This window comes from Bombina bombina, chromosome 1 (assembly GCF_027579735.1).
Source record: "Bombina bombina isolate aBomBom1 chromosome 1, aBomBom1.pri, whole genome shotgun sequence".
Lineage (NCBI taxonomy): Eukaryota > Metazoa > Chordata > Amphibia > Anura > Bombinatoridae > Bombina > Bombina bombina.
This window is the reverse complement of record NC_069499.1, coordinates 1,102,208,654-1,102,233,457: the sequence shown is the minus strand read 5'-3', so window position 1 is coordinate 1,102,233,457 and position 24,804 is coordinate 1,102,208,654. Positions and strand designations below refer to the sequence as shown.

At 39.4% G+C, this 24,804-nt stretch overlaps 1 protein-coding gene across 1 annotated transcript in view; it reads left to right on the top strand.

Annotated features, from left to right (window-relative positions):
- Window positions 1–24,804, top strand: part of SMIM19 (small integral membrane protein 19) — a 42,681-nt gene that overhangs the window by 10,085 nt on the left and 7,792 nt on the right. The window contains exon 3 of the mRNA XM_053696685.1: window positions 23,722–23,846. Within this exon, the coding sequence (XP_053552660.1) occupies window positions 23,722–23,846 (125 nt within the window). The remainder of the gene's footprint in view (window positions 1–23,721; window positions 23,847–24,804) is intronic.

Below are 24,804 nucleotides of genomic sequence, written 5' to 3'. Positions count from 1 at the left end.
CGTTCAATCTCCATACCTTTAAATTTAAGGATTTCAGATCCTGATGGAAAAAAAGGACCTTGAGACAGAAGGTCTGGTCTTAACGGAAGAGTCCACGGTTGGCAAGAGGCCATCCGGACAAGATCCGCATACCAAAACCTGTGAGGCCATGCCGGAGCTACCAGCAGAACAAACGAGCATTCCTTCAGAATCTTGGAGATTACTCTTGGAAGAAGAACTAGAGGCGGAAAGATATAGGCAGGATGATACTTCCAAGGAAGCGATAATGCATCCACTGCCTCCGCCTGAGGATCCCGGGATCTGGACAGATACCTGGGAAGTTTCTTGTTTAGATGAGAAGCCATCAGATCTATTTCTGGAAGTTCCCACATTTGAATAATCTGAAGAAATACCTCTGGGTGAAGAGACCATTCGCCCGGATGCAACGTTTGGCGACTGAGATAATCCGCTTTCCAATTGTCCATACCTGGGATATGAACCGCAGAGATTAGACAGGAGCTGGATTCCGCCCAAACCAAAATTCGAGATACTTCTTTCATAGCCAGAGGACTGTGAGTCCCTCCTTGATGATTGATGTATGCCACAGTTGTGACATTGTCTATCTGAAAACAAATGAACAACTCTCTCTTCAGAAGAGGCCAAGACTGAAGAGCTCTGAAAATTGCACGGAGTTCCAAAATATTGATCGGAAATCTCACCTCCTGAGATTCCCAAACCCCTTGTGCCGTCAGATACCCCCACACAGCTCCCCAACCTGTAAGACTTGCATCTGTTGAGATTATAGTCCAGGTCGGAAGAACAAGAAGCCCCCTGAACTAAACGATGGTGATCTGTCCACCATGTCAGAGAGTGTCGTAAAATCGGTTTAAAGATATTAATTGAGATATCTTTGAGTAATCCCTGCACCATTGGTTCAGCATACAGAGCTGAAGAGGTCGCATGTGAAAACGAGCAAAGGAGATTGCATCTGATGCGGCAGTCCTAAGACCCAACATTTCCATGCATAAGGCTACCAAAGGGAATGATTGTGACTGAAGGTTTTGACAAGCTGATATCAATGTTAAACTTCTCTTGTCTGACAAGGACAGAGTCATAGACACTGAATCTATCTAGAAACCTAAAAAGGTTACCCTTGTCTGAGGAATCAATGAATTGATTGGTAAATTGATCCTCCAACCATGAACTTGAAGAAACAAAACAAGTCGATTCGTATGAGATTCTTCGAAAATGAGAAGACTGAGCAAGTACCAAGATATCGTCCAAATAAGGAAATACCAAAACCCTGTTCTCTGATTACAGAAAGAAGGGCACCGAGAACCTTTGAAAAAAATTCTTGGAACTGAGGCTAGGCCAAACGGTAGAGCCAAAAAACTGGTAATGCTAGTCTAAAAAAAGAATCTCAGACACTAAAAGTGATCTGGATGAATCGGAATATGCAGATACACATCCTGTAAATCTATTGTAGACATATAATGCCCTTGCTAAACAAAAGGCAGGATAGTCCTACAGTAACCATCTTGAATGTTGGTATCCTAACATAACGATTCAATAATGATAGATCCGGAACTGGTCTGAAGGAATTGACCTTCTTTGGTACAATGAAGAGATAAAATAAAACCCCAGCCCCTGTTCCAGAACTGGAACTGGCATAAATACTCCAGCCAACTCTAGATCTGAAACACATTTCAGAAATGCTGAGCCTTTGCTGTGTTAACTGGGACACGGGAAAGAAAAAAATCTCTTAGCAGGAGGCCTTAACTTGAAGCCAATTCTGTACCTTTCTGAAACAATGTTCTGAAACCAGAGATTGAGAACGGAATTGATCCAAATTTCTTTGAAGAAAACGTAATCTGCCCCATACCAGCTGAGCTGGAATAAGGGCCGCACCTTCATAGGTACTTAGGAGCTGGCTATAGGTTTCTATAAGGCTTGGATATATTCCAAACTGGAAATAGTTTCCAAACTGATACCGCTCCTGAGGATGAAGGATCAGGCTTTTGTTCCTTGTTGTGAGGAAAGGAACGAAAATGATTATTTACCCTGGAAAGAAAGGGAAAGCAAAGTTGACTTAGAAGACATATCAGCATTCCAAGTTTAATCCATAAAGCTTTTCTAGCTAAAATAGCTAGAGACATATACCTGACATCAACTCTAATGATATCAAAAGATGGTATCACCAATAAAATTATTAGCATGTTATAGAATAATAATAATGCTATAAAATTATGATCTGTTACTTGTTGCGCTAAAGCTTCTAACCAAAAAGTTGAAGCTGCAGCAACATCCGCTAAAAATATAGCAGGTCTAAGAAGATTACCTGGACATAAGTAAGCTTTTCTTAGAAAGGATTCAATTTTCCTATCTAAAGGATCCTTAAATGAAGTACTATCTGCCGTAGGAATAGTAGTACATTAGCAGGAGTAGAGACAGCCCCATAACCTTAGGGATTTTTGTCCCAAAAAACTCTAATCTGTCAGATGGCACAGGATATAATTGCTTAAACGTCTAGAAGGAGTAAATAAATTACCCAAATTATTCCATTCCCTGGAAATTACTTCAGAAATAGCATCAGGGAGATAAAACACTTCTGGAATAACTACAGGAGATTTAAAAACCTTATTTAAACGTTTACATTTAGTATCAAGAGGACCAGAATCCTCTATTTCTAATGCAAATAGTACTTCTTTAAGTAAAGAACGAATAAATTCCATCTTGAACAAATACAAAGATTTATCAGCATCAACCTCTGAGACAGAAACCTCTGAACCAGAAGAACCATTATCAGTATCAGAATGATGATGTTCATTTAAAAATTCATCTGAAAAAAGAGAAGTTTTAAAAGACTTTTATGTATACTAGAAGGAGAAATAACAGACATAGCCTTCTTAATGGATTTAAAAAATAAAATCTCTTATGTTATCAGGAACACTCTGAAAATTAGATGTTGACGGAACAGCAACAGGTAATGTAACAGTACTAAAGGAAATTTTATCTGCATTAATAAGTTTGACATGACATGCAATACAAACAGCTGGAGAAACAGATACCAAAAGTTTATAGCAGATACACTTAGCTTGGTAGCTCCAGCACTGGGCAGTGATTTTCCTGAAGTATCTTCTGACTCAGTTGCAACGTGGAACATCTTGCAATATGTAAAAGAAAAAAACAACATATAAAGCAAAATTGATCAAATTCCTTAAATGACAGTTTCAGGAATGGGAAAAAAATGCCAGTGAACAAGCTTCTAGCAACCAGAAGCAATAAATAATGTGACTTAAATAATGTGGAGACAAAAGTGACGCCCATATTTTTTAGCGCCAAAAAAGACGCCCACATTATTTGGCGCCTAAATGCTTTTGGCGCCAAAAATTACGCCACATCCGGAACGCCGACATTTTTGACGCAAAAAAACGTCAAAAAATGACGCAACTTCCGGCGACACGTATGACGCCGGAAACAGAGAAAAAAAAAAATTTTGCGCCAAAAAAGTCCGCGCCAAGAATGACGCAATAAAATGAAGCATTTTCTGCCCCCGCGAGCCTAACAGCCCACAGGGAAAAAGTCAAATTTTTTAAGGTAAGAAAAAATGATTGAAACAAATGCATTTATCCCAAATATGAAACTGACTGTCTGAAAAATAAGGAATGTTGAACATTCTGAGTCAAGGCAAATAAATGTTTGAATACATATATTTAGAACTTTATAAACAAAGTGCCCAACCATAGCTTAGAGTGTCACAGAAAATAAGATTTACTTACCCCAGGACACTCATCTACATGTTTGTAGAAAGCCAAACCAGTACTGAAACGAGAATCGGCAGAGGTAATGGTATATATAAGAGTATATCGTCGATCTGAAAAGGGAGGTAAGAGATGAATCTCTACGACCGATAACAGAGAACCTATGAAATAGACCCTGTAGAAGGAGATCACTGCATTCAAATAGGCAATACTCTCCTCACATCCCTCTGACATTCACTGCACGCTGAGAGGAAAACCGGGCTCCAACTTGCTGCGGAGCGCATATCAACGTAGAATCTAGCACAAACTTACTTCACCACCTCCATCGGAGGCAAAGTTTGTAAAACTGAATTGTGGGTGTGGTGAGGGATGTATTTATAGGCATTTTAAGGTTTGGGAAACTTTGCCCCTCCTGGTAGGAATGTATATCCCATACGTCACTAGCTCATGGACTCTTGCTAATTACATGAAAGAAATATATTTGTAGGAACAAGAATATGAATCAATACTATACACGTTTAAATCTATTAAAATATGCTATGCAAAGTTCATAAAATTTACCTTTAGAAACTAGCCTCATTCACAATTGAAATTCATTCAATTAACACAATGAGATTCCAAGATATTAGCTACTAACATTCAAGCAATACAATCAGCTATTTAGCCACAATTTATCCTATATAATTCCAATTTAAAACATCAGAAATTGTATATATTATTTGTGCCAACAACCAAACTCTATGCCAATTTATCTAAGCTGAATTAAATTCTTAGTTACCTAGAGTTAAAACAAATTCGAAGATATATATCTATATTTGCAAAGATAAACAACTTATCATTTAGGATTAGTCTAAAATACACAGGCTATGAATACAAAGTTAAAATACTATTTATTCTTTTAAGTCTGCTACCTACAGCAACAATGGATGTTTGTTTTAAATATTTAGCATACAAAAGGCAAGCTTAAAACTATTCAGGACTATGAATATAATTCTAAAATATAAATAATGCTCTTTAAGTCTATCAGTTGTAATTTAACTGCAGTGACTATGCATATATTTTGTTTTAGACATTTACCTGTAATTAGCAACCTTTTATATTTTACCAAATACTTTTAATTTAAATATAAAAAATTAGAACAATCATACATCACCAAAAATGACCAAATCGATAAGTCAGTTTCCAAAAACTTCTTGTTTCATCTCAGAAGACAAATAAGTATATTTTGCAATCAATGAGAAAAGGTAGCCCAGCTTTGCTTATAATAACTGTATTTCAAATGCCCAGCAATCAGTTATCAGTAAAGGTCAGCAGCATGTCCTTTTTCCTATCTTGCATTAGCTTATATATGTTTTAATCATTGATGAAACAATATGGGAGGCCCTACGGATCTGCGCATGGATTGGTCACCTGGGAGGTCTTATCGGATTGGCCCTGGGAAATTTCATTTTTAACAGCCAAAGGCCTTCTGGCTGTAATACTGGATTTTGGCCATCGGGGGCAGCAGACAAACAAACAGCTATACAGTCCTAACATTAATTTTTGCTGAATTTTAAATATCTCCCTATGTAATGTTTATTTAATATACTTTAAATTATTGCATTAATAAATTTCTCTTGTTAGCATTTATATTTCATTTAGCATAACTGAAAATTTACAATTTGATATCAAACATCAATATTTTATAGTATTTCCTATACATTCATTATATTATATTTTTAAGAGATGTATTTAAAGTTTCATAAATATTTAGTGCATAATCATATGATATGACTTAGGTCATCCCATGCAGGCAATCCTGTATTTATCATCTTTTAGCTCCATCTGGAAAATAGAAAAACAAACAATTTGTTATATATATTTCAAAAATGGGATTATTATAATTGTTATTTATTCTATTACAATTCTGAATTGTATTTCCCATGTCCATAGGTATATGTAATACAATCTGAGGCATATTTAATGTTGTCTGAATATATGTAAATATATATATATATATATATATATATATATATATATATATATATATATATTCATACAAAATATAGCAGATAAAAAAGGAATTTTATGCTTACCTGATAAATTGATTTCTTCTACGAAATGACGAGTCCACTGATTTCATCCTTACTTGTGGGATATTATCCTCCTGCTAACAGGAAGTGGCAAAGAGCACCACAGCAGAGCTGTATATATAGCTCCTCCCTTCCCCTCCACCTCCAGTCATTCGACCGAAGGTTATAGGAAGAGAAAGGAAAAACTAAAAGGTGCAGAGGTGACTGAAGTTGTAAAATAAAAATTAATCTGTCTGAAATTGACAGGGAGGGCCGTGGACTCGTCGTATCGTAGAAGAAATCAATTTATCAGGTAAGCATAAATTTCCTTTTCTTCTACAAGATACAAGTCCACGGATTTCGTCCTTACTTGTGGGATACAATACCAAAGCAACAGGACACGGATGAAAGGGAGGGACAAGACAGAGACCTAAACGGAAGGCACCACTGCTTGAAGAACTTTGCTCCCAAAAACAACCTCAGAAGAAGCAAAAGTATAAAATTTGGAAAAAGTGTGAAGGGACGACCAAGTCGCAGCCTTACAAATCTGTTCCACAGAAGCATTGTTTTTAAAAGCCCATGTGGAAGCCACAGCTCTAGTAGAATGAGCCGTAATTCTTTCAGGAGTTTCATATGCCATGCGGATGATACTCCTCAACCAAAAAGAAAGAGAGGTAGCCATAGCTTTCTGACCCCTACGCTTTCCAGAATAAACAATGAATAATGAAGATGATTGACGGAAATCCTTAGTTGCCTGTAAGTAAAACTTTAAGGCATGGACCACGTCCAGGTTATGTAACAGACGCTCCTTCTTAGAAGAAGGATTAGGACACAAGGAAGGAACAACAATTTCCTGATTAATATTCTTATTGGAAACAACCTTGGGAAGAAACCCAGGTTTAGTACGCAAAACCACCTTATCAGAATGAAATATGAGATAAGGCGAATCACACTGTAACGCTGAAAGCTCAGAAACTCTTCGAGCAAAAGAAATAGCAACCAAAAACAGAACTTTCCAAGATAATAATTTAATATCTATGGAATGCAAAGGTTCAAACGGAACCCCTTAAAGAACTCGAAGAACTAAATTCAAACTCCAGTGAGGAGTAATTGGTCTAAATACCGGCTTAATTCTGGTTAGAGCCTGACAAAAAGACTGAACATCTGGCACATCTGCCAAACGTTTGTGAAACAAAATTGACAACGCAGAAATTTGTCCCTTTAAGGAACTAGCTGATAAGCCTTTCTCCAATCCTTCTTGGAGAAAAGACAGAATCCTAGGAATCCTAACTTTACTCCATGAGTAGCCCTTGGATTCACAGCAATAAAGATATTTACGCCATATCTTATGATAGATTTTTCTAGTGACAGGCTTTCTAGCCTATATCAAAGTACTGATAACTGAATCAGAAAATCCTTGCTTCGATAAAATCAAGTGTTCAATCTCCACGCAGTCAGCTGCAGAGAAATTAGATTTAGATTTTGGAAAGGACCTTGAATGAGAAGGTCCTGTCTCAAAGGAAGTTTCCACGGTGGTAGAGAGGAAATGTCCACTAGATCTGCATACCAAGTCCTGTGTGACCACGCAGGCGCTATCAGGATCACTGAAGCTTTCTCCTGTTTGATTTGAGCAATCACGCGTGGAAGGAGAGGAAACGGTGGAAACACATAAGCTAGGCTGAACGACCAAGGCACTGCCAAGGCATCTATCAGTTTGGCCTGAGGATCCCTCGACCTGGATCTGTATCTTGGAAACTTGGCATTCTGTCGAGATGCCATCAGATCCAATTCCGGTCTGCCCCATCGTAGAATCAATGAGGCAAATACCTCAGGGTGGAGTTCCCACTCCCCCGGATGAAAAGTCTGTCGACTTAGAAAATCCGCTTCCTAGTTCTCTACTCCTGGGATGTAGATTGCTGACAGATGACAAGAGTGGGCCTCCGCCCATCGGATTATCTTGGATCTCTCTCTCATCGCTAAAGAACTCCTTGTTCCCCCCTGATGATTGATATAGACCACAGTCGTGATGTTGTCCGACTGGAATCTGATGAATTTGGCCGAAGCCAAATGAGGCCATGCCTGAAGCGCAATGAATATTGCTCTCAGTTACAGAATATTGATTGGAAGTCCAAACACCCTGAGCCTTCAGGGAATTCCAGACTGAACCCCAGCCCAGAAGGCTGGCGTCCGTTGTCACTATCACCCACAAGGGTCTACGGAAACAAGTCCCCTGGGACAGATGATCCAGCGACAACCACCAAAGAAGAGAGTCTCTGTTTTTTTTATCTAGATTTATCTGAGGAGATAAATCTGCATAATCCCCATTCCACTGTCCGAGCATGCACAGCTGCAGCGGTCTGAGATGAAAGCGAGCAAACGGAATGATGTCCATTTCCGCTACCATTAATCCAATTACCTCCATACACTGAGCCACTGATGGCCGAGGAATAAACTGAAGTGCTCGGCAAGTATTTAGAATCTTTGATTTTCTGACCTCCGTCAGAAATATTTTCATGGCTACCGAGTCTATCAGAGTTCCCAAGAAAGGAACCCTTGTCTGTGGAACAATTGAACTTCTCTCTATGTTCACCTTCCAACCGTGAGTTCTCAGAAAAGACAACACTGTGTCCGTTTGAGATTTTGTCAGATGATATGTTGACGCCTGGATCAGAATATCGTCCAGATAAGGCGCCACTGCTATGCCTCGCTGTCTGAGAACAGCCAAAAGAGACCTTAGAACCTTTGTGAAGATTCTGGGTGCTGTGGCCAACCCGAAGGGAAGAGCCACGAACTGATAATGTTTGTCCAGGTGTCACGCTCAGCTGCTGGGAAGCTCTGCAGTCCTCTCTGTGTGCTTGATTGACAGGTGTCTGAGCCACCCCTTCCTGATGATGTCACAACCAAGCTTTTTATTCTTGGCTTCCTGTTTCTCCAGTGCCAGTTTGTTAACTTTTCGGCTTCTGATAGGATTTCGCTGAGGAATCTCTCTAACTGCTGCTTTTCTGTTGCCAATCTCTTCAAGGATTTACTATGCTGGATTAACCTTCAACCTCCTGATTACCTGTCTCCAAACAATGCAAGGTACTGTTTGTTTTGTGAAACTTTCAAACTTCCTGTTTACCTGCTGCAAACCCTGCATATTCAGACTACTCTGTGTACTGCCAAACTATTCAAATACTGTTATTTCTTTGAAACCTTCAATCTGCATGTTTACCTGTTTCCAAACTCTGCAAATACAATTATTCAGTGTAAACCTTCAAACTGCTTGATATCCTGTTGCCAATCTCAACAAGTACTGATTAATCTGTGTTAACCTTCAAACTACCAGCTTACCTGTTGCTATCTCTGCAAGTTCTGACAACACAGTGTTAACCTTCAAACTACCTGATTACATGTTGTTAATTCTGCAAGTTCTGACTACACAGTGTTTACCCTCAAACTGCCTGATTACCTGTTGCATACTCTGCAAAGACTGTCTACACAGTGTTAACTCTCAAACTGCCTGATTACCTGTTGCATACTCTGCAAAGACTGTCTACTCAGTGTTAACCCTCAAACTGCCTGATTACCTGTTGCATACTTTGCAAAGACTGTACACAGTGTTAACCTTCAGACTGCCTGATAACAAATGACCTACTCCTGCATTATTAACTGTTTCCTGTTTTACCCTTCTTCTGTCTGAGTATAAGTGGACTATCCCTGCTCTCCTGATACTGTGGAAGACATTTCCTGAAACCAGTTCCTTATTCAGAAGTCTATCTGGCTGATATCATGAATTACTTTGGCACAGGCTAACCCTGCTCCATATCGTGAGTACTTTGTTTTTTGGAGGTTGTCGTGGGGTCACGTCCTGGATTAAACTCAGAGTGCAAGGGTGTTGTTTAAGTTCGCCCTAGCATTTGGGTCTTCTTCTGGACATTTCCTAACCTGACACCAGGAAGACAAACCTTAGAAACTGATGATCCTTGTGGATAGAAATATGAAGGTAAGCATCCTTCAATTCCACGGTAGTCATATATTGACCCTCCTGGATCATTGGTAAAATTGTTCGTATAGTCTCCATCTTGAATGATGGGACTCTGAGAAACTTGTTTAGACACTTGAGGTCTAAGATGGGTCTGAAAGTTCCCTTTTTTTTGGGAACCCCAAATAGATTTGAGTAGAACCCCTGTCCCTGTTCCAATTTTGGAACAGGACAAATTACTCCCATGGTAAAAAGGTCTTTTACACAGTGTAAGAACACCTCTCTTTTTTTTTTTTACGTATTTAAATAAAATAACAGGGTTTAATATCAATTACATACACAAATATGGATCCATATTAATATTGGTATTACCTTAAAAACAATAAGAACGCCTCTCTTTCTCCAACATAGGTGTGTCCGGTCCACGGCGTCATCCTTACTTGTGGGATATTCTCTTCCCCAACAGGAAATGGCAAAGCTGGTCACATGATCCCTCCTAGGCTCCGCCTACCCCAGTCATTCTCTTTGCCGTTGTACAGGCAACATCTCCACGGAGATGGCTTAGAGTTTTTTAGTGTTTAACTGTAGTTTTTATTATTCAATCAAGAGTTTGTTATTTTGAAATAGTGCTGGTATGTACTATTTACTCAGAAACAGAAAAGAGATGAAGATTTCTGTTTGTATGAGGAAAATGATTTTAGCAACCGTCACTAAAATCCATGGCTGTTCCACACAGGACTGTTGAGAGCAATTAACTTCAGTTGGGGGAACAGTGAGCAGTCTCTTGCTGCTTGAGGTATGACACATTCTAACAAGACGATGTAGTGCTGGAAGCTGTCATTTTCCCTCTGGGATCCGGTAAGCCATGTTTATTACGATTGTAAATAAGGGCTTCAAAAAGGGCTTATTAAGACTGTAGACTTTTTTTGGGCTAAATCGATTGATTATTAACACATATTTAGCCTTGAGGAATCATTTTATCTGGGTATTTTGATATAATAATATCGGCAGGCACTGTTTTAGACACCTTATTCTTTAGGGGCTTTCCCAAAGCATAGGCAGAGCCTCATTTTCGCGCCGGTGTTGCGCACTTGTTTTTGAGAGGCATGGCATGCAGTCGCATGTGAGAGGAGCTCTGATACTTAGAAAAGACTTTCTGAAGGCGTCATTTGGTATCGTATTCCCCTTGGGGCTTGGTTGGGTCTCAGCAAAGCAGATACCAGGGACTGTAAAGGGGTTATAGTTCAAAACGGCTCCGGTTCCGTTATTTTAAGGGTTAAAGCTTCCAAATTTGGTGTGCAATACCTTTAAAGCTTTAAGACACTGTGGTGAAAATTTGGTGAATTTTGAACAATTCCTTCATGTTTTTTCGCATTTGCAGTAATAAAGTGTGTTCAGTTTAAAATTTAAAGTGACAGTAACGGTTTTATTTTAAAACGTTTTTTGTACTTGTTATCAAGTTTATGCCTGTTTAACATGTCTGAACTACCAGATAGACTGTGTTCTGAATGTGGGGAAGCCAGAATTCCTATTCATTTAAATAAATGTGATTTATGTGACAATGACAATGATGCCCAAGATGATTCCTCAAGTGAGGGGAGTAAGCATGGTACTGCATCATTCCCTCCTTCGTCTACACGAGTCTTGCCCACTCAGGAGGCCCCTAGTACATCTAGCGCGCCAATACTCCTTACTATGCAACAATTAACGGCTGTAATGGATAATTCTGTCAAAAACATTTTAGCCAAAATGAACACTTATCAGCGTAAGCGCGACTGCTCTGTTTTAGATACTGAAGAGCATGACGACGCTGATATTAATATTTCTGAAGGGCCCCTAACTCAGTCTGATGGGGCCAGGGAGGTTTTGTCTGAGGGAGAAATTACTGATTCAGGGAACATTTCTCAACAAGCTGAACCTGATGTGATTGCATTTAAATTTAAGTTGGAACATCTCCGCATTCTGCTTAAGGAGGTATTATCCACTCTGGATGATTGTGACAAGTTGGTCATCCCAGAGAAACTATGTAAAATGGACAAGTTCCTAGAGGTGCCGGGGCTCCAAGAAGCTTTTCCTATACCCAAGCGGGTGGCGGACATTGTTAATAAAGAATGGGAAAGGCCCGGTATTCCTTTCGTCCCTCCCCCCATATTTAAAAAATTGTTTCCTATGGTCGACCCCAGAAAGGACTTATGGCAGACAGTCCCCAAGGTCGAGGGAGCGGTTTCCACTTTAAACAAACGCACCACTATACCCATAGAGGATAGTTGTGCTTTCAAAGATCCTATGGATAAAAAATTAGAAGGTTTGCTTAAAAAGATGTTTGTTCAGCAGGGTTACCTTCTACAACCAATTTCATGCATTGTCCCTGTCGCTACAGCCGCATGTTTCTGGTTCGATGAGCTGATAAAGGTGGTCGACAGTGATTCTCCTCCTTATGAGGAGATTATGGACAGAATCGATGCTCTCAAATTGGCTAATTCTTTCACCCTAGACGCCACTTTGCAATTGGCTAGGTTAGCGGCTAAGAATTCTGAGTTTGCTATTGTGGCGCGCAGAGCGCTTTGGTTGAAATCTTGGTCGGCTGATGCGTCTTCCAAGAACAAGCTACTTAACATTCCTTTCAAGGGGAAAACGCTGTTTGGCCCTGACTTGAAAGAGATTATCTCGGATATCACTGGGGGTAAGGGCCACGCCCTTCCTCAGGATCGGCCTTTCAAGGCAAAAAATAAACCTAATTTTCGTCCCTTTCGTAGAAACGGACCAGCCCAAAGTGCTACGTCCTCTAAGCAAGAGGGTAATACTTCTCAAGCCAAGCCAGCTTGGAGACCAATGCAAGGCTGGAACAAGGGAAAGCAGGCCAAGAAACCTGCCACTGCTACCAAGACAGCATGAAATGTTGGCCCCCGATCCGGGACCGGATCTGGTGGGGGGCAGACTCTCTCTCTTCGCTCAGGCTTGGGCAAGAGATGTTCTGGATCCTTGGGCGCTAGAAATAGTCTCCCAAGGTTATCTTCTGGAATTCAAGGGACTTCCCCCAAGGGGGAGGTTCCACAGGTCTCAATTGTCTTCAGACCACATAAAAAGACAGGCATTCTTACATTGTGTAGAAGACCTGTTAAAAATGGGAGTGATTCATCCCGTTCCATTAAGAGAACAAGGGATGGGGTTCTACTCCAATCTGTTTATAGTTCCCAAAAAAGAGGGAACGTTCAGACCAATCTTAGATCTCAAGATCTTAAACAAGTTTCTCAAGGTTCCATCGTTCAAGATGGAAACCATTCGAACTATTCTTCCTTCCATCCAGGAAGGTCAATTCATGACCACGGTGGATTTAAAGGATGCGTATCTACATATTCCTATCCACAAGGAACATCATCGGTTCCTGAGGTTCGCATTCCTGGACAAACATTACCAGTTCGTGGCGCTTCCTTTCGGATTAGCCACTGCTCCAAGGATTTTCACAAAGGTTCTAGGGTCCCTTCTAGCTGTGCTAAGACCAAGGGGCATTGCTGTAGTACCTTACTTGGACGACATTCTGATTCAAGCGTCGTCCCTTCCTCAAGCAAAGGCTCACACGGACATTGTCCTGGCCTTTCTCAGATCTCACGGATGGAAAGTGAACGTGGAAAAGAGTTCTCTATCTCCGTCAACAAGGGTTCCCTTCTTGGGAACAATAATAGACTCCTTAGAAATGAGGATTTTTCTGACAGAGGCCAGAAAAACAAAACTTCTAGACTCTTGTCGGATACTTCATTCTGTTCCTCTTCCTTCCATAGCTCAGTGCATGGAAGTGATCGGGTTGATGGTAGCGGCAATGGACATAGTTCCTTTTGCACGCATTCATCTAAGACCATTACAACTGTGCATGCTCAGTCAGTGGAATGGGGACTATACAGACTTGTCTCCGAAGATACAAGTAAATCAGAGGACCAGAGACTCACTCCGTTGGTGGCTGTCCCTGGACAACCTGTCACGAGGGATGACATTCCGCAGACCAGAGTGGGTCATTGTCACGACCGACGCCAGTCTGATGGGCTGGGGCGCGGTCTGGGGATCCCTGAAAGCTCAGGGTCTTTGGTCTCGGGAAGAATCTCTTCTACCGATAAATATTCTGGAACTGAGAGCGATATTCAATGCTCTCAAGGCTTGGCCTCAGCTAGCGAGGGCCAAGTTCATACGGTTTCAATCAGACAACATGACAACTGTTGCGTACATCAACCATCAGGGGGGAACAAGGAGTTCCCTGGCGATGGAAGAAGTGACCAAAATCATTCTATGGGCGGAGTCTCACTCCTGCCACCTGTCTGCTATCCACATCCCAGGAGTGGAAAATTGGGAAGCGGATTTTCTGAGTCGTCAGACATTGCATCCGGGGGAGTGGGAACTCCATCCGGAAATCTTTGCCCAAGTCACTCAGCTGTGGGGCATTCCAGACATGGATCTGATGGCCTCTAGTCAGAACTTCAAAGTTCCTTGCTACGGGTCCAGATCCAGGGATCCCAAGGCGGCTCTAGTGGATGCACTAGTAGCACCTTGGACCTTCAAACTAGCTTATGTGTTCCAGCCGTTTCCTCTCATCCCCAGGCTGGTAGCCAGGATCAATCAGGAGAGGGCGTCGGTGATCTTGATAGCTCCTGCGTGGCCACGCAGGACTTGGTACGCAGATCTGGTGAATATGTCATCGGCTCCTCCTTGGAAGCTACCTTTGAGACGAGACCTTCTTGTTCAGGGTCCGTTCGAACATCCGAATCTGGTTTCACTCCAGCTGACTGCTTGGAGATTGAACGCTTGATCTTATCGAAGCGAGGATTCTCAGATTCTGTTATCGATACTCTTGTTCAGGCCAGAAAGCCTGTAACTAGAAAGATTTACCACAAAATTTGGAAAAAATATATCTGTTGGTGTGAATCTAAAGGATTCCCTTGGGACAAGGTTAAGATTCCTAGGATTCTATCCTTCCTTCAAGCAGGATTGGAAAAAGGATTATCTGCAAGTTCCCTGAAGGGACAGATTTCTGCCTTGTCTGTGTTACTTCACAAAAAGCTGGCCGCTGTGCCAGATGTTCAAGCCTTTGTTCAGGCTCTGGTTAGAATTAAGCCTGTTTACAAACCTTTGACTCCTCCTTGGAGTCTCAATTTAGTTCTTTCAGTTCTTCAGGGGGTTCCGTTTGAACCCTTGCATTCCGTTGATATTAAGTTATTATCTTGGAAAGTTTTGTTTTTAGTTGCAATTTCTTCTGCTAGAAGAGTTTCAGAATTATCTGCTCTGCAGTGTTCTCCTCCTTATCTGGTGTTCCATGCAGATAAGGTGGTTTTACGTACTAAACCTGGTTTTCTTCCAAAAGTTGTTTCTAACAAGAACATTAACCAGGAGATTATCGTACCTTCTCTGTGTCCGAAACCAGTTTCAAAGAAGGAACGTTTGTTGCACAATTTGGATGTTGTTCGCGCTCTAAAATTCTATTTAGATGCTACAAAGGATTTTAGACAAACATCTTCCTTGTTTGTTGTTTATTCCGGTAAAAGGAGAGGTCAAAAAGCAACTTCTACCTCTCTCTCTTTTTGGATTAAAAGCATCATCAGATTGGCTTACGAGACTGCCGGACGGCAGCCTCCCGAAAGAATCACAGCTCATTCCACTAGGGCTGTGGCTTCCACATGGGCCTTCAAGAACGAGGCTTCTGTTGATCAGATATGTAGGGCAGCGACTTGGTCTTCACTGCACACTTTTACCAAATTTTACAAGTTTGATACTTTTGCTTCTTCTGAGGCTATTTTTGGGAGAAAGGTTTTGCAAGCCGTGGTGCCTTCCATTTAGGTGACCTGATTTGCTCCCTCCCTTCATCCGTGTCCTAAAGCTTTGGTATTGGTTCCCACAAGTAAGGATGACGCCGTGGACCGGACACACCTATGTTGGAGAAAACAGAATTTATGTTTACCTGATAAATTACTTTCTCCAACGGTGTGTCCGGTCCACGGCCCGCCCTGGTTTTTTTAATCAGGTCTGATAATTTATTTTCTTTAACTACAGTCACCACGGTACCATATGGTTTCTCCTATGCAAATATTCCTCCTTAACGTCGGTCGAATGACTGGGGTAGGCGGAGCCTAGGAGGGATCATGTGACCAGCTTTGCTGGGCTCTTTGCCATTTCCTGTTGGGGAAGAGAATATCCCACAAGTAAGGATGACGCCGTGGACCGGACACACCGTTGGAGAAAGTAATTTATCAGGTAAACATAAATTCTGTTTTTTATCTGGTTTGCAGATAATCTTGAAAGATGAAATCTCCCATTTGGGAGAAAGTCCTTGAATTCCAATTGATAACCGTGGGTCACTATTTCTAGTGCCCAGGGGTCCTGAACATCTCTTGCCCAAACCTGGGCAAAGAAATAAAGTCTGCCCCCTACTAGATCCGGTCCTGGATCGGGGGCCGCCCCTTCATGCTGTCTTAGTAGCAGCAGCTGGCTTTTTGGATTGTTTACCTTTATTCCAGTTCTGGTTGGGTCTCCAGTGTGACTTAGATTGGGTAAAATTCCCTTCCTGCTTTGTGGAAGAAAAGGAAGCGGAGGGTCCTCCTTTAAAGTTCCGAAAGGAACGAAAATTATTTTGTTTACCCCTCATCTTAACAGACTTATCCTGAGGTAAGGCCATGGTCTTTACCTCCTGTAATGTCAGAAATTATTTCCTTCAATTCAGGCCCAAAAAGGGTCTTACCTTTAAAAGGAATAGCTAAAAGCTTAGTTTTTGATGAGACATCAGCAGACCAAGATTTGAGCCACAACGCTCTATGTGCTAGGATAGCAAATCCTGCATTTTTCACCGCTAATTTAGCAATTTGAAAAGCGGCATCAGTAATAAAAGAATTAGCTAGCTTAAGAGCCTTAATTCTATCCAAAATGTCATCTAATGGGGTCTCAACCTTAAGAGACTCTTCTTCTAGAGCCTCAAACCAAAAAGCTGCTGCAGTAGTTACTGGAACAATGCAAGCCGTAGGTTGTAAAAGAAAACCCTGATTAATAAATCATTTCTTTAGTAGACCCTCTAATTTTTTGTCCATAGGGTCTTTGAAAGCACAACTGTCCTCAATGGGTATAGTTGTCCGCTTATCCAGGGTAGATATTGCTCCCTCTACCTTAGGGACCCTTTGCCACGAGTCCCGAATGGCGTCTGATATGGGAAACATTTTCTTAAAATTAGGAGGGGGAGAAAACGGTATACCTGGTCTATCCCATTCCTTTTTTTTAATTTCCGAAATTCTTTTAGGAACCGGAAAAACATCAGTGTAAGTGGGTACTTCTAGATATTTATCCATCTTACAGATCTTCTCTGGTGGTATTACAATAGGGTCACAATCATCCAGAGTCGCTAAAACCTCCCGAAGTAACAGGCGGAGGTGTTCAAGCTTAAATTTAAAGCACATAGTGTCCGAATCTGTCTGAGGTAATACATTCCCTGAGTCTGAAATTTCTCCCTCAGACAGCAATTCCCTGACCTCCAACTCAGAACACTTTGAGGGTACATCGGAAATAGCTAATAAAGCATCAGAGGATTCGGTATTTACATTATTACCTGACCTACTGCGTTTACCCTGCAACACTGATAATTTAGATAATACCTCTGTAAGGGTAGTTGACATAACTGCAGCCATCTCCTGCAGAGTAAAAGAATTAGACGCACTAGAGGTATTTGGCGTCGCTTGTGTGGGCGTTAAAGGTTGTGACACTTGGGGAGAATTGGATGGCATATCCTGATTCTCCAGCCTGAGAATCATCCTTAGGCACACTTTCTTGACCTAAAATATGGTCTTTACAATGTAAGGCTCTTTCAGTACAAGAGGTACACAATGTTAAAATGGGTTCCACAATAGCTTCTAAATACATAGAACAATGAGATTCCTCAATGTCAGACATGTTGAACAGACTAGTAATAACCACAAAAGTCGTTTAAACACTTTATTTATTGCTTAAATAAACTTTTTGAAAAACGTGTACTGCGCCTTTAAGATAATAAAAAGTGAACAATTTTTCCAAAACTGCCTAAATAACGTTAAATTTACTCAAAATTTAACTAAAACTTGTTGTTTTATCCAAAAATTACTGCACCCCAGTAGTAAGGGGAGAATAAGGCACTAAAGTAACTTAGAAAGCAAAAACATCAGTTCACATCAAAAAATACCCCCTTCGAAATGAGTTGACAACCCTCCAGACCAGAGATACACTGTCCAGGAGCAACCGGAGTTACTGCTTGCTGAAGCCTAGTCAGAAGGAAGTGCGCATCTGAGCGCGCGAAAATAAGCCCCGTCCCTTAAGGCCGATTGCAGAGTAGGCCGAAACACAACCGCATGGAGAAGCGGTTTTACACCAAGCTAAGTGGAAACACATATACACCCCAACACACATCCCAGTAAGTCATACTGGTCATAAAAATAAAAACTCTTATAAACGTTTTTCTTTTGTGTCTCTCCCATAGTGTCATGCACTTATAATGTCAACTAGTAAAAGGAAATAAAAACGGGGAACTCCAGTAACACCCCTCTGTATAACAGGTCTACTGCTTACCCCATTCCCATACAGGGAAATAAATGCCAGCCAATTCTGATATATCAAGTCTCTTCAGAAATAAAAGGCTGCACATACCTTAATGCTGCTTGTAGCATGAAACCGGTCTCCACACTGAAGATGTCTCGTGTGTTACCTTCAGAAGTCTTGCAGGGACCAGCGTGGATCTTAGTTACAACTGCTAAGATCATCAACCTCAGGGCAGAAATCTTCTTCCATAACCCCCTGAGGAAAATAGTACACACCGGTACCATTTCAAATAAAAATTGAAGAAAATAAAACTAACACCACACTTTACCGCTTCCTAGTATAACTCAGGCAAAGAAAATGACTGGGGGTGGAGGAGAAGGGAGGAGCTATATATACACAGCTCTGCTGTGGTTCTCTTTGCCACTTCCTGTTAGCAGGAGGATAATATCCCACAAGTAAGGATGAAATCTGTGGACTCGTCGTATCTTGTAGAAGAAACATTGTTATATTTTTTTATTTTTAATCATGTAGGCGGTATTGAAAATTGAAGTTAAAATAGCTTCATTGTAACATGTGTTTTTGCTGGTTAGCACAGATGTTGATTTAATACAACAGGGGCAATTTAGCACCTATGTGCATAAGACTGTTTCCTTTGAAATTGTCTGTCCAGCTGAGAACTGTTTTTTCCCCGAGTCCAATTAAGCTTTAAAAAGGGCTGTTTGTGATTATACAATTGCATAATTTAGCATATTGAGTGTTTAGGAAAGGTTCCGGCTGGATCTTGATGTAATTTAGCAATTTATCCCATGTCTGAATTAAGAACTTGCAATACACAGTGTAAATGATCATCTCTTTAATCACCAAATGTTTTAGGGCCAGAAATTTTTTTTTGGTTTGTCACAATCTGATAGGGATTTTAAATTCACACCTCAGTGGAGCATCTTTTGGAAACGGTCTTTTTTTCTCAGATTTGGAATACATGTAATCTACAGATGATTATCTTTTGAGACAACCTGTCTTTTTAAGTGACTTTGTGACCCATCCTGTGTAATCAACAGAAGTGGGGGGAGGATTGAATATGGGCTTCAAAGCATTTAATGTCTTATAAATGAATGAATAATTTGGTGCTGATAGCCAAATATATAATAATATATATATATTAATCTTCACATATACCTTGACACTAAAGTGCTGGTAATGCCTGGTTGCCTTATATAGTATATGTAGTGTGTATATTCTGTACTAACTTTCTGTATGAGTAGCGTTTGGGCGCCAATGATTACCATAGGTCATCCTTTTCCTGTTTTTCTTTAATCTGTTCCCCTTACTCTGAGTTTACACCATATTACACTGGTTGCCGGCAGTGACGTCAGATAGTAACGTCACTTCTGTGTTCTCGTAAGGAATCAATGAATATTTAAACTGAACTATAACTAATATAAAGATGAATATTGTTAGACATAGAAGTCATTGTAGAGGAATGTCTCCCGTTTAATTCCGCCTTACCTGTGCAGACCATATAACCTGGGGTGTCGTCGATACTAGTACGAACCGGAAGTGACGTCACAAATCGGCGTCACTTCCGTGTCAATATCAACATCAAGTATTGCTAAAATGTAGTAAACTTTACTTTGAGATGATCGCTTCAAACACAGAGGTTGACACTATAGTAGACAGTAGACACTGTGTATGTTAAGAATCATCTTATTTTATATTCCATATTTTGTTTATTATACTTCTATTCTCTTCTCTATTGTTGTTGTTATGTTTCCATAGAAACACAACTTGTCTATTTAGGTCCTCCATCAATGAAATACATTTGCGATGGATATCTATAATATTGTGTGATCACATGTACTGTGGGAGTTGTCCTATTGTAACTAGTGTGTATGGTTCTCATATATAGGAATCTTATATATTAAATCCATCAATAAAAGAACTTAGAGTGAACACCCTTTCTGTAATATTCATAGCGTAGCTTATTTGTAAAAGCATATATTAATCACAATTAGTTACCCTAGGAATAGGGCGTCTTTCTAGCATAAAGGCTTTCATATTTACATGCTGCATCAAGGGTGTATATAATACTTGATCATAAAGACGGTGCTAACATGTGGCTTTTTTAGATTGTGATATCAGATGCTCAATAGAATTACTTCACCACTATATACTTCTCTCAGTTTATAGGTCTAATAACAATATATCAGTCTAGTAAAATTAGTGTGAACACACATATGAAACTAGAACTCATAGAAATACATGGAGATATATGTGGAGAAAGATCTTCAAGGTCTATAAGCACGTAGATATTCACAGATATTTCCTCACTTAATGTTGGAACTATTTTCATATTGCTAGAGATAAATTAACTAGCTTTTATCCCGCATTTACATGCTTTGCAGCTTGGGCAGGGAAAAAACCCTTTTATTCTCCTACCTAAGTAGTCGCTCTCATTTTGTCTGTTTATTTTTGGTATACTTGGAGCTATGGGATAAACCTAGGTTGATTGGCCAGTTGTTCCCCAATTGTATTATCGTTTTTGAGTAGTGGCCAATGTTGCTTAAATATCTTCCTGATAATATGATATAAATGGGGAACAACTGGCCAATCAACCTAGGTTTATCTATCGGAAAACCAACAGTCTGAGGAATTCCATAGCTCCAAGTATACCAAAAATAAACTTCTAATTGAAAAAAAAACAACGTAGAAACACCACTCTATTAACACTTTACACTGAAACACCAAGGCAATATAAAAAACTTCTAGTACCTTGGAATTCAGAAGGTTAACAAAAATTGGAGAGGAGGGGATTATGAAGAAAAAAGACACCTCGTTGCCGAATCCAAATATATATTTAATCTAGACTGCTAATATCCTAAAGGTCTAAACCATAAGGAAGATCTAGCACATCTTCTAAACATAAAGATCTGACCATGGCTCCACTTAATACTAATTGATGGAGGACCTAAACAGACACGTTGTGTTTCTATGGAAACATAACAACAACAATAGAGAAGAGAATAGAAGTATAATAAACAAAATATGGAATATAAAATAGGATGATTCTTAACATACACAGTGTCTACTATAGTGTCAACCTCTGTGTTTGAAGTGATCATCTCAGAGTAAAGTTTACTACATTTTAGCGATACTTGATGTTGATATTGACACAGAAGTGACGCCGATTCGTGACGTCACTTCCGGTTCGTACTAGTATCGACGACACCCCAGGTTATATGGTGTAAACTCAGAGTAAGGGGAACAGATTAAAGAAACACAGGAAACGGATGACCTATGGTAATCATTGGCGCCCAAACACTACTCATACAGGAAGTTAGTACAGAATATACACACTACATCTACTATATAAGGCAACCAGGCATTACCAGCACTTTAGTCTTGATAAAGGCCCACTATTGAGGGCCGAAACGCATTGACAGTCATTTGGTAAGCCTTATTCCTTTTTTCTGACTTTTGTTTTTAGCCGTATTGCACTATTTGCTATATGTTTTACAGGTTATAGGAAGAAAATACGACTCCGCTCCAAAGAAGAACACATCACCTCACAGAGGGATTTATATCTACTATTAACACGTTGGAATAACCTTCTTTTCCACTGATTGAATTCACATTTTTCACACTTCACTCATTTTTTTGGGAATTCTTTTCACATTTCCTGATAATATTTTTATTTCTGTTTTCCTTTTTTGTTTTGTGTACGTCTTGGACACCATTTTGGAATCCTTTTCACATTTTTTCCACATTTTTTGAACACTTATTTTTTCATTATCACCATTTGGAATACGACACCTATTGAAACACTACAGACTGTTTTTTAGCCAAGTCTATATTGGTCCTATACTCATAAGGTGCACCTTACAGAGCTTAGACTGAGCTTATTTTTCCTTCTTTACTATGTGTTTTTAATTTTTTTTAACTGTATATTGTGCTTTTTTATCTAAGTGTTTTACATCAATTGTGTAATTTACATTGTACCTATCTTCTAAATAGGGATTTATAGTCATTTAGACAGTTGTAATAAATTTGCATTTTTTACCCTTAGCCTCCCTGGCGCTCTCTACACTTTTTCTCCTATCACAAATCAGTGTATGCAAGTAGGAAAACGTATTCACAAGTTGATCGTGATGTGAGAAATTGAACATATCAAAATATACCCGCAATAGGTGGGCAGAGCTTGGTGAGCATTTTGGCTCCTAACAAACAATGAATATTTAAATGTTTCATGTGTTTCTTACAAGCTTATAGACGTGGGACCAGTTGTAGGATGCTTCCCTGGTATGTAACAATAAGTAATCAAAATGATGTATTGGGTCTAGACTCTCCCTTTAAGATACATTTTATATGCTGTCTTTATAGAATTTGAGAACTTGTTTTCAAGACCCACTCATTTTTCTTTCTTACTGGATAGTGCATGGATGCATTGAAGTTGGATATTTAGGTTTTCTCTGTCTCTCAGCTTCAGTAAATAATAGAACTCGGTGAAAGGACAGCTTGTTTGTTTTTTTTAGGGAAGGATATTTTAAGATTCTGTACAAAAACATTCCTTTTCACCAGAGATTACAAAACATTTTATGGACTGTAATACTAAAAGTATATTAAGAGTTTTACCATACAAATAATTTAAAGGGGCAGTCTACTTGATTATTTTTTTTTATTGTTTAAAAAGATAATTCCTTTACTACACATTTCACAGCTTTGCATAACCAATATTGTTATATTAAAGGAACAGGTTAGTAAAAATAGAACTTTCATTATTCAGATAGGGCATACAATTTAAAAAAAAAACTTTCCAATTTACTTTTATCATCAAATTTTCTTTATTCTCTTGATATTCTTTGTTTAAAAGCTAAACCTAGGTAGGCTCCTATGCTAATTTCTAAGTCCTTGAAGGCCGCCTCTTAGTGCATTTTGACAGTTTTTCACAGCTAGACAGTGATAGTTCACGTGTGCCATATAGATAACATTATGCTCACTCCAGTGGAGTTATTTATGAGTTAGCGCAGATTGGCTAAAATGCAAGTCTGTCAAAAGAACTGAAATAAGGGGGCAGTCTGCAGAGGTTTAGATACAAGCTAATCACAGAAGTAAAAAGTATAATAATATAACCATGATGGTTATGCAAAACTGGGGAATGGGTAATAAAGGGATTATCTATCATTTTAAACAATAACAATTTTCAAGTAGACTTCTTTTAATCTACTTGTTTAGTGTCTTATTAAGACATTTCATAAAGGAACATTGTCAAATCTCTAAATATTTAGTACTTTTTTCGAACACAATGGTATTGAAAACATACTATAAAATTTAAATGCATTCCTTTGCCTATAATGTCCATTTCAAAGTTCTTATTTATTATACAAGTGATTTAAGCTAAATACTTGTTGTTATGCTTTGTACACTTTTGGTTTTCTAGGAATAAAAGAAAAATCATGAGAATTTTCACTGTGCCTCCAGCAGTTGGGGCTTCTTCAGAGCCAATCTTCTATGATGATATGAAAACTGTTCGCTTACGTCAGCAGCTGGAAATGTACTATATATGTGAGTTTGCAACGTTTATCTCAAATGGAAGTAAAGAGCATGCTGGGGTATATAGCCCCAACCTACTACTGCAAAATATTTTTCATTGCAAAGTGCATTAAAAGCCGTTTTAGCCTTTTATTGTAATATTTTATTGGTGTTGCATGCACATGCCTGATGCACAGAGCATACTTCTCAGTGCTCTAGTGATCAGAAACATCAGCACTGCAGGTGTGTACTCATGCTTGTTTGTGTATGTAAGCCATCAATCAGCAAGCGCTACCCAGGGTACTAAACATGGGCCGGCTCCTAAGCTTACAGTCCTGCTTTTTCAAATAAAGATACTAAGAGAACGAAAAAATAATAATAGGAGTAAATGAGAAAGTTGCTTAAAATAGCATGCTCTGTCTGAATCATGAAATAAAGAATTTGGTTTCATATCCCTTTAATGTACAGCTGTAATTTAAAAATAACCTCTTTCACAAAATAAAGTCCATATATTTTAACAGACCTAGGAACATACAGTTTGGAGCCACACAAAGTAGATAGAAAAGAAGATAATAGAAGATGTTCAGTCTGAGTGTTGCACATTGGGAGATGGAAGCAGGGTGGGACGAGAAAATGGGAGGCAGATAAAATAAAGCCTTGGGTTAGAAACCTCATTCTAAAATGTGGGCAGCGTTCTAAAAGCTTGAAGTCTTGTTAAAGTTAGCTTTAGTTAGTAATTGTTTATGCTAACTAGTTCTATAGTGGCAACAATGCATCCCAGTGTTATAATTCAGTTAATCCAGTCAGTTACATAGTAATATAGTTGTATGGTAGTATAAGCTGATAAAAAGACTAAGTTCCAAGTGCAACCTTTCACACATTCCTGTTACTACTGTTGGTCCAAAAGAAGTAAAAAAAAAAAGTGATTTCAAACTGGGCCACAAACGGGAAAATATTTATTTACTTCAAAGTGATTTCTCCTTGGATCAAC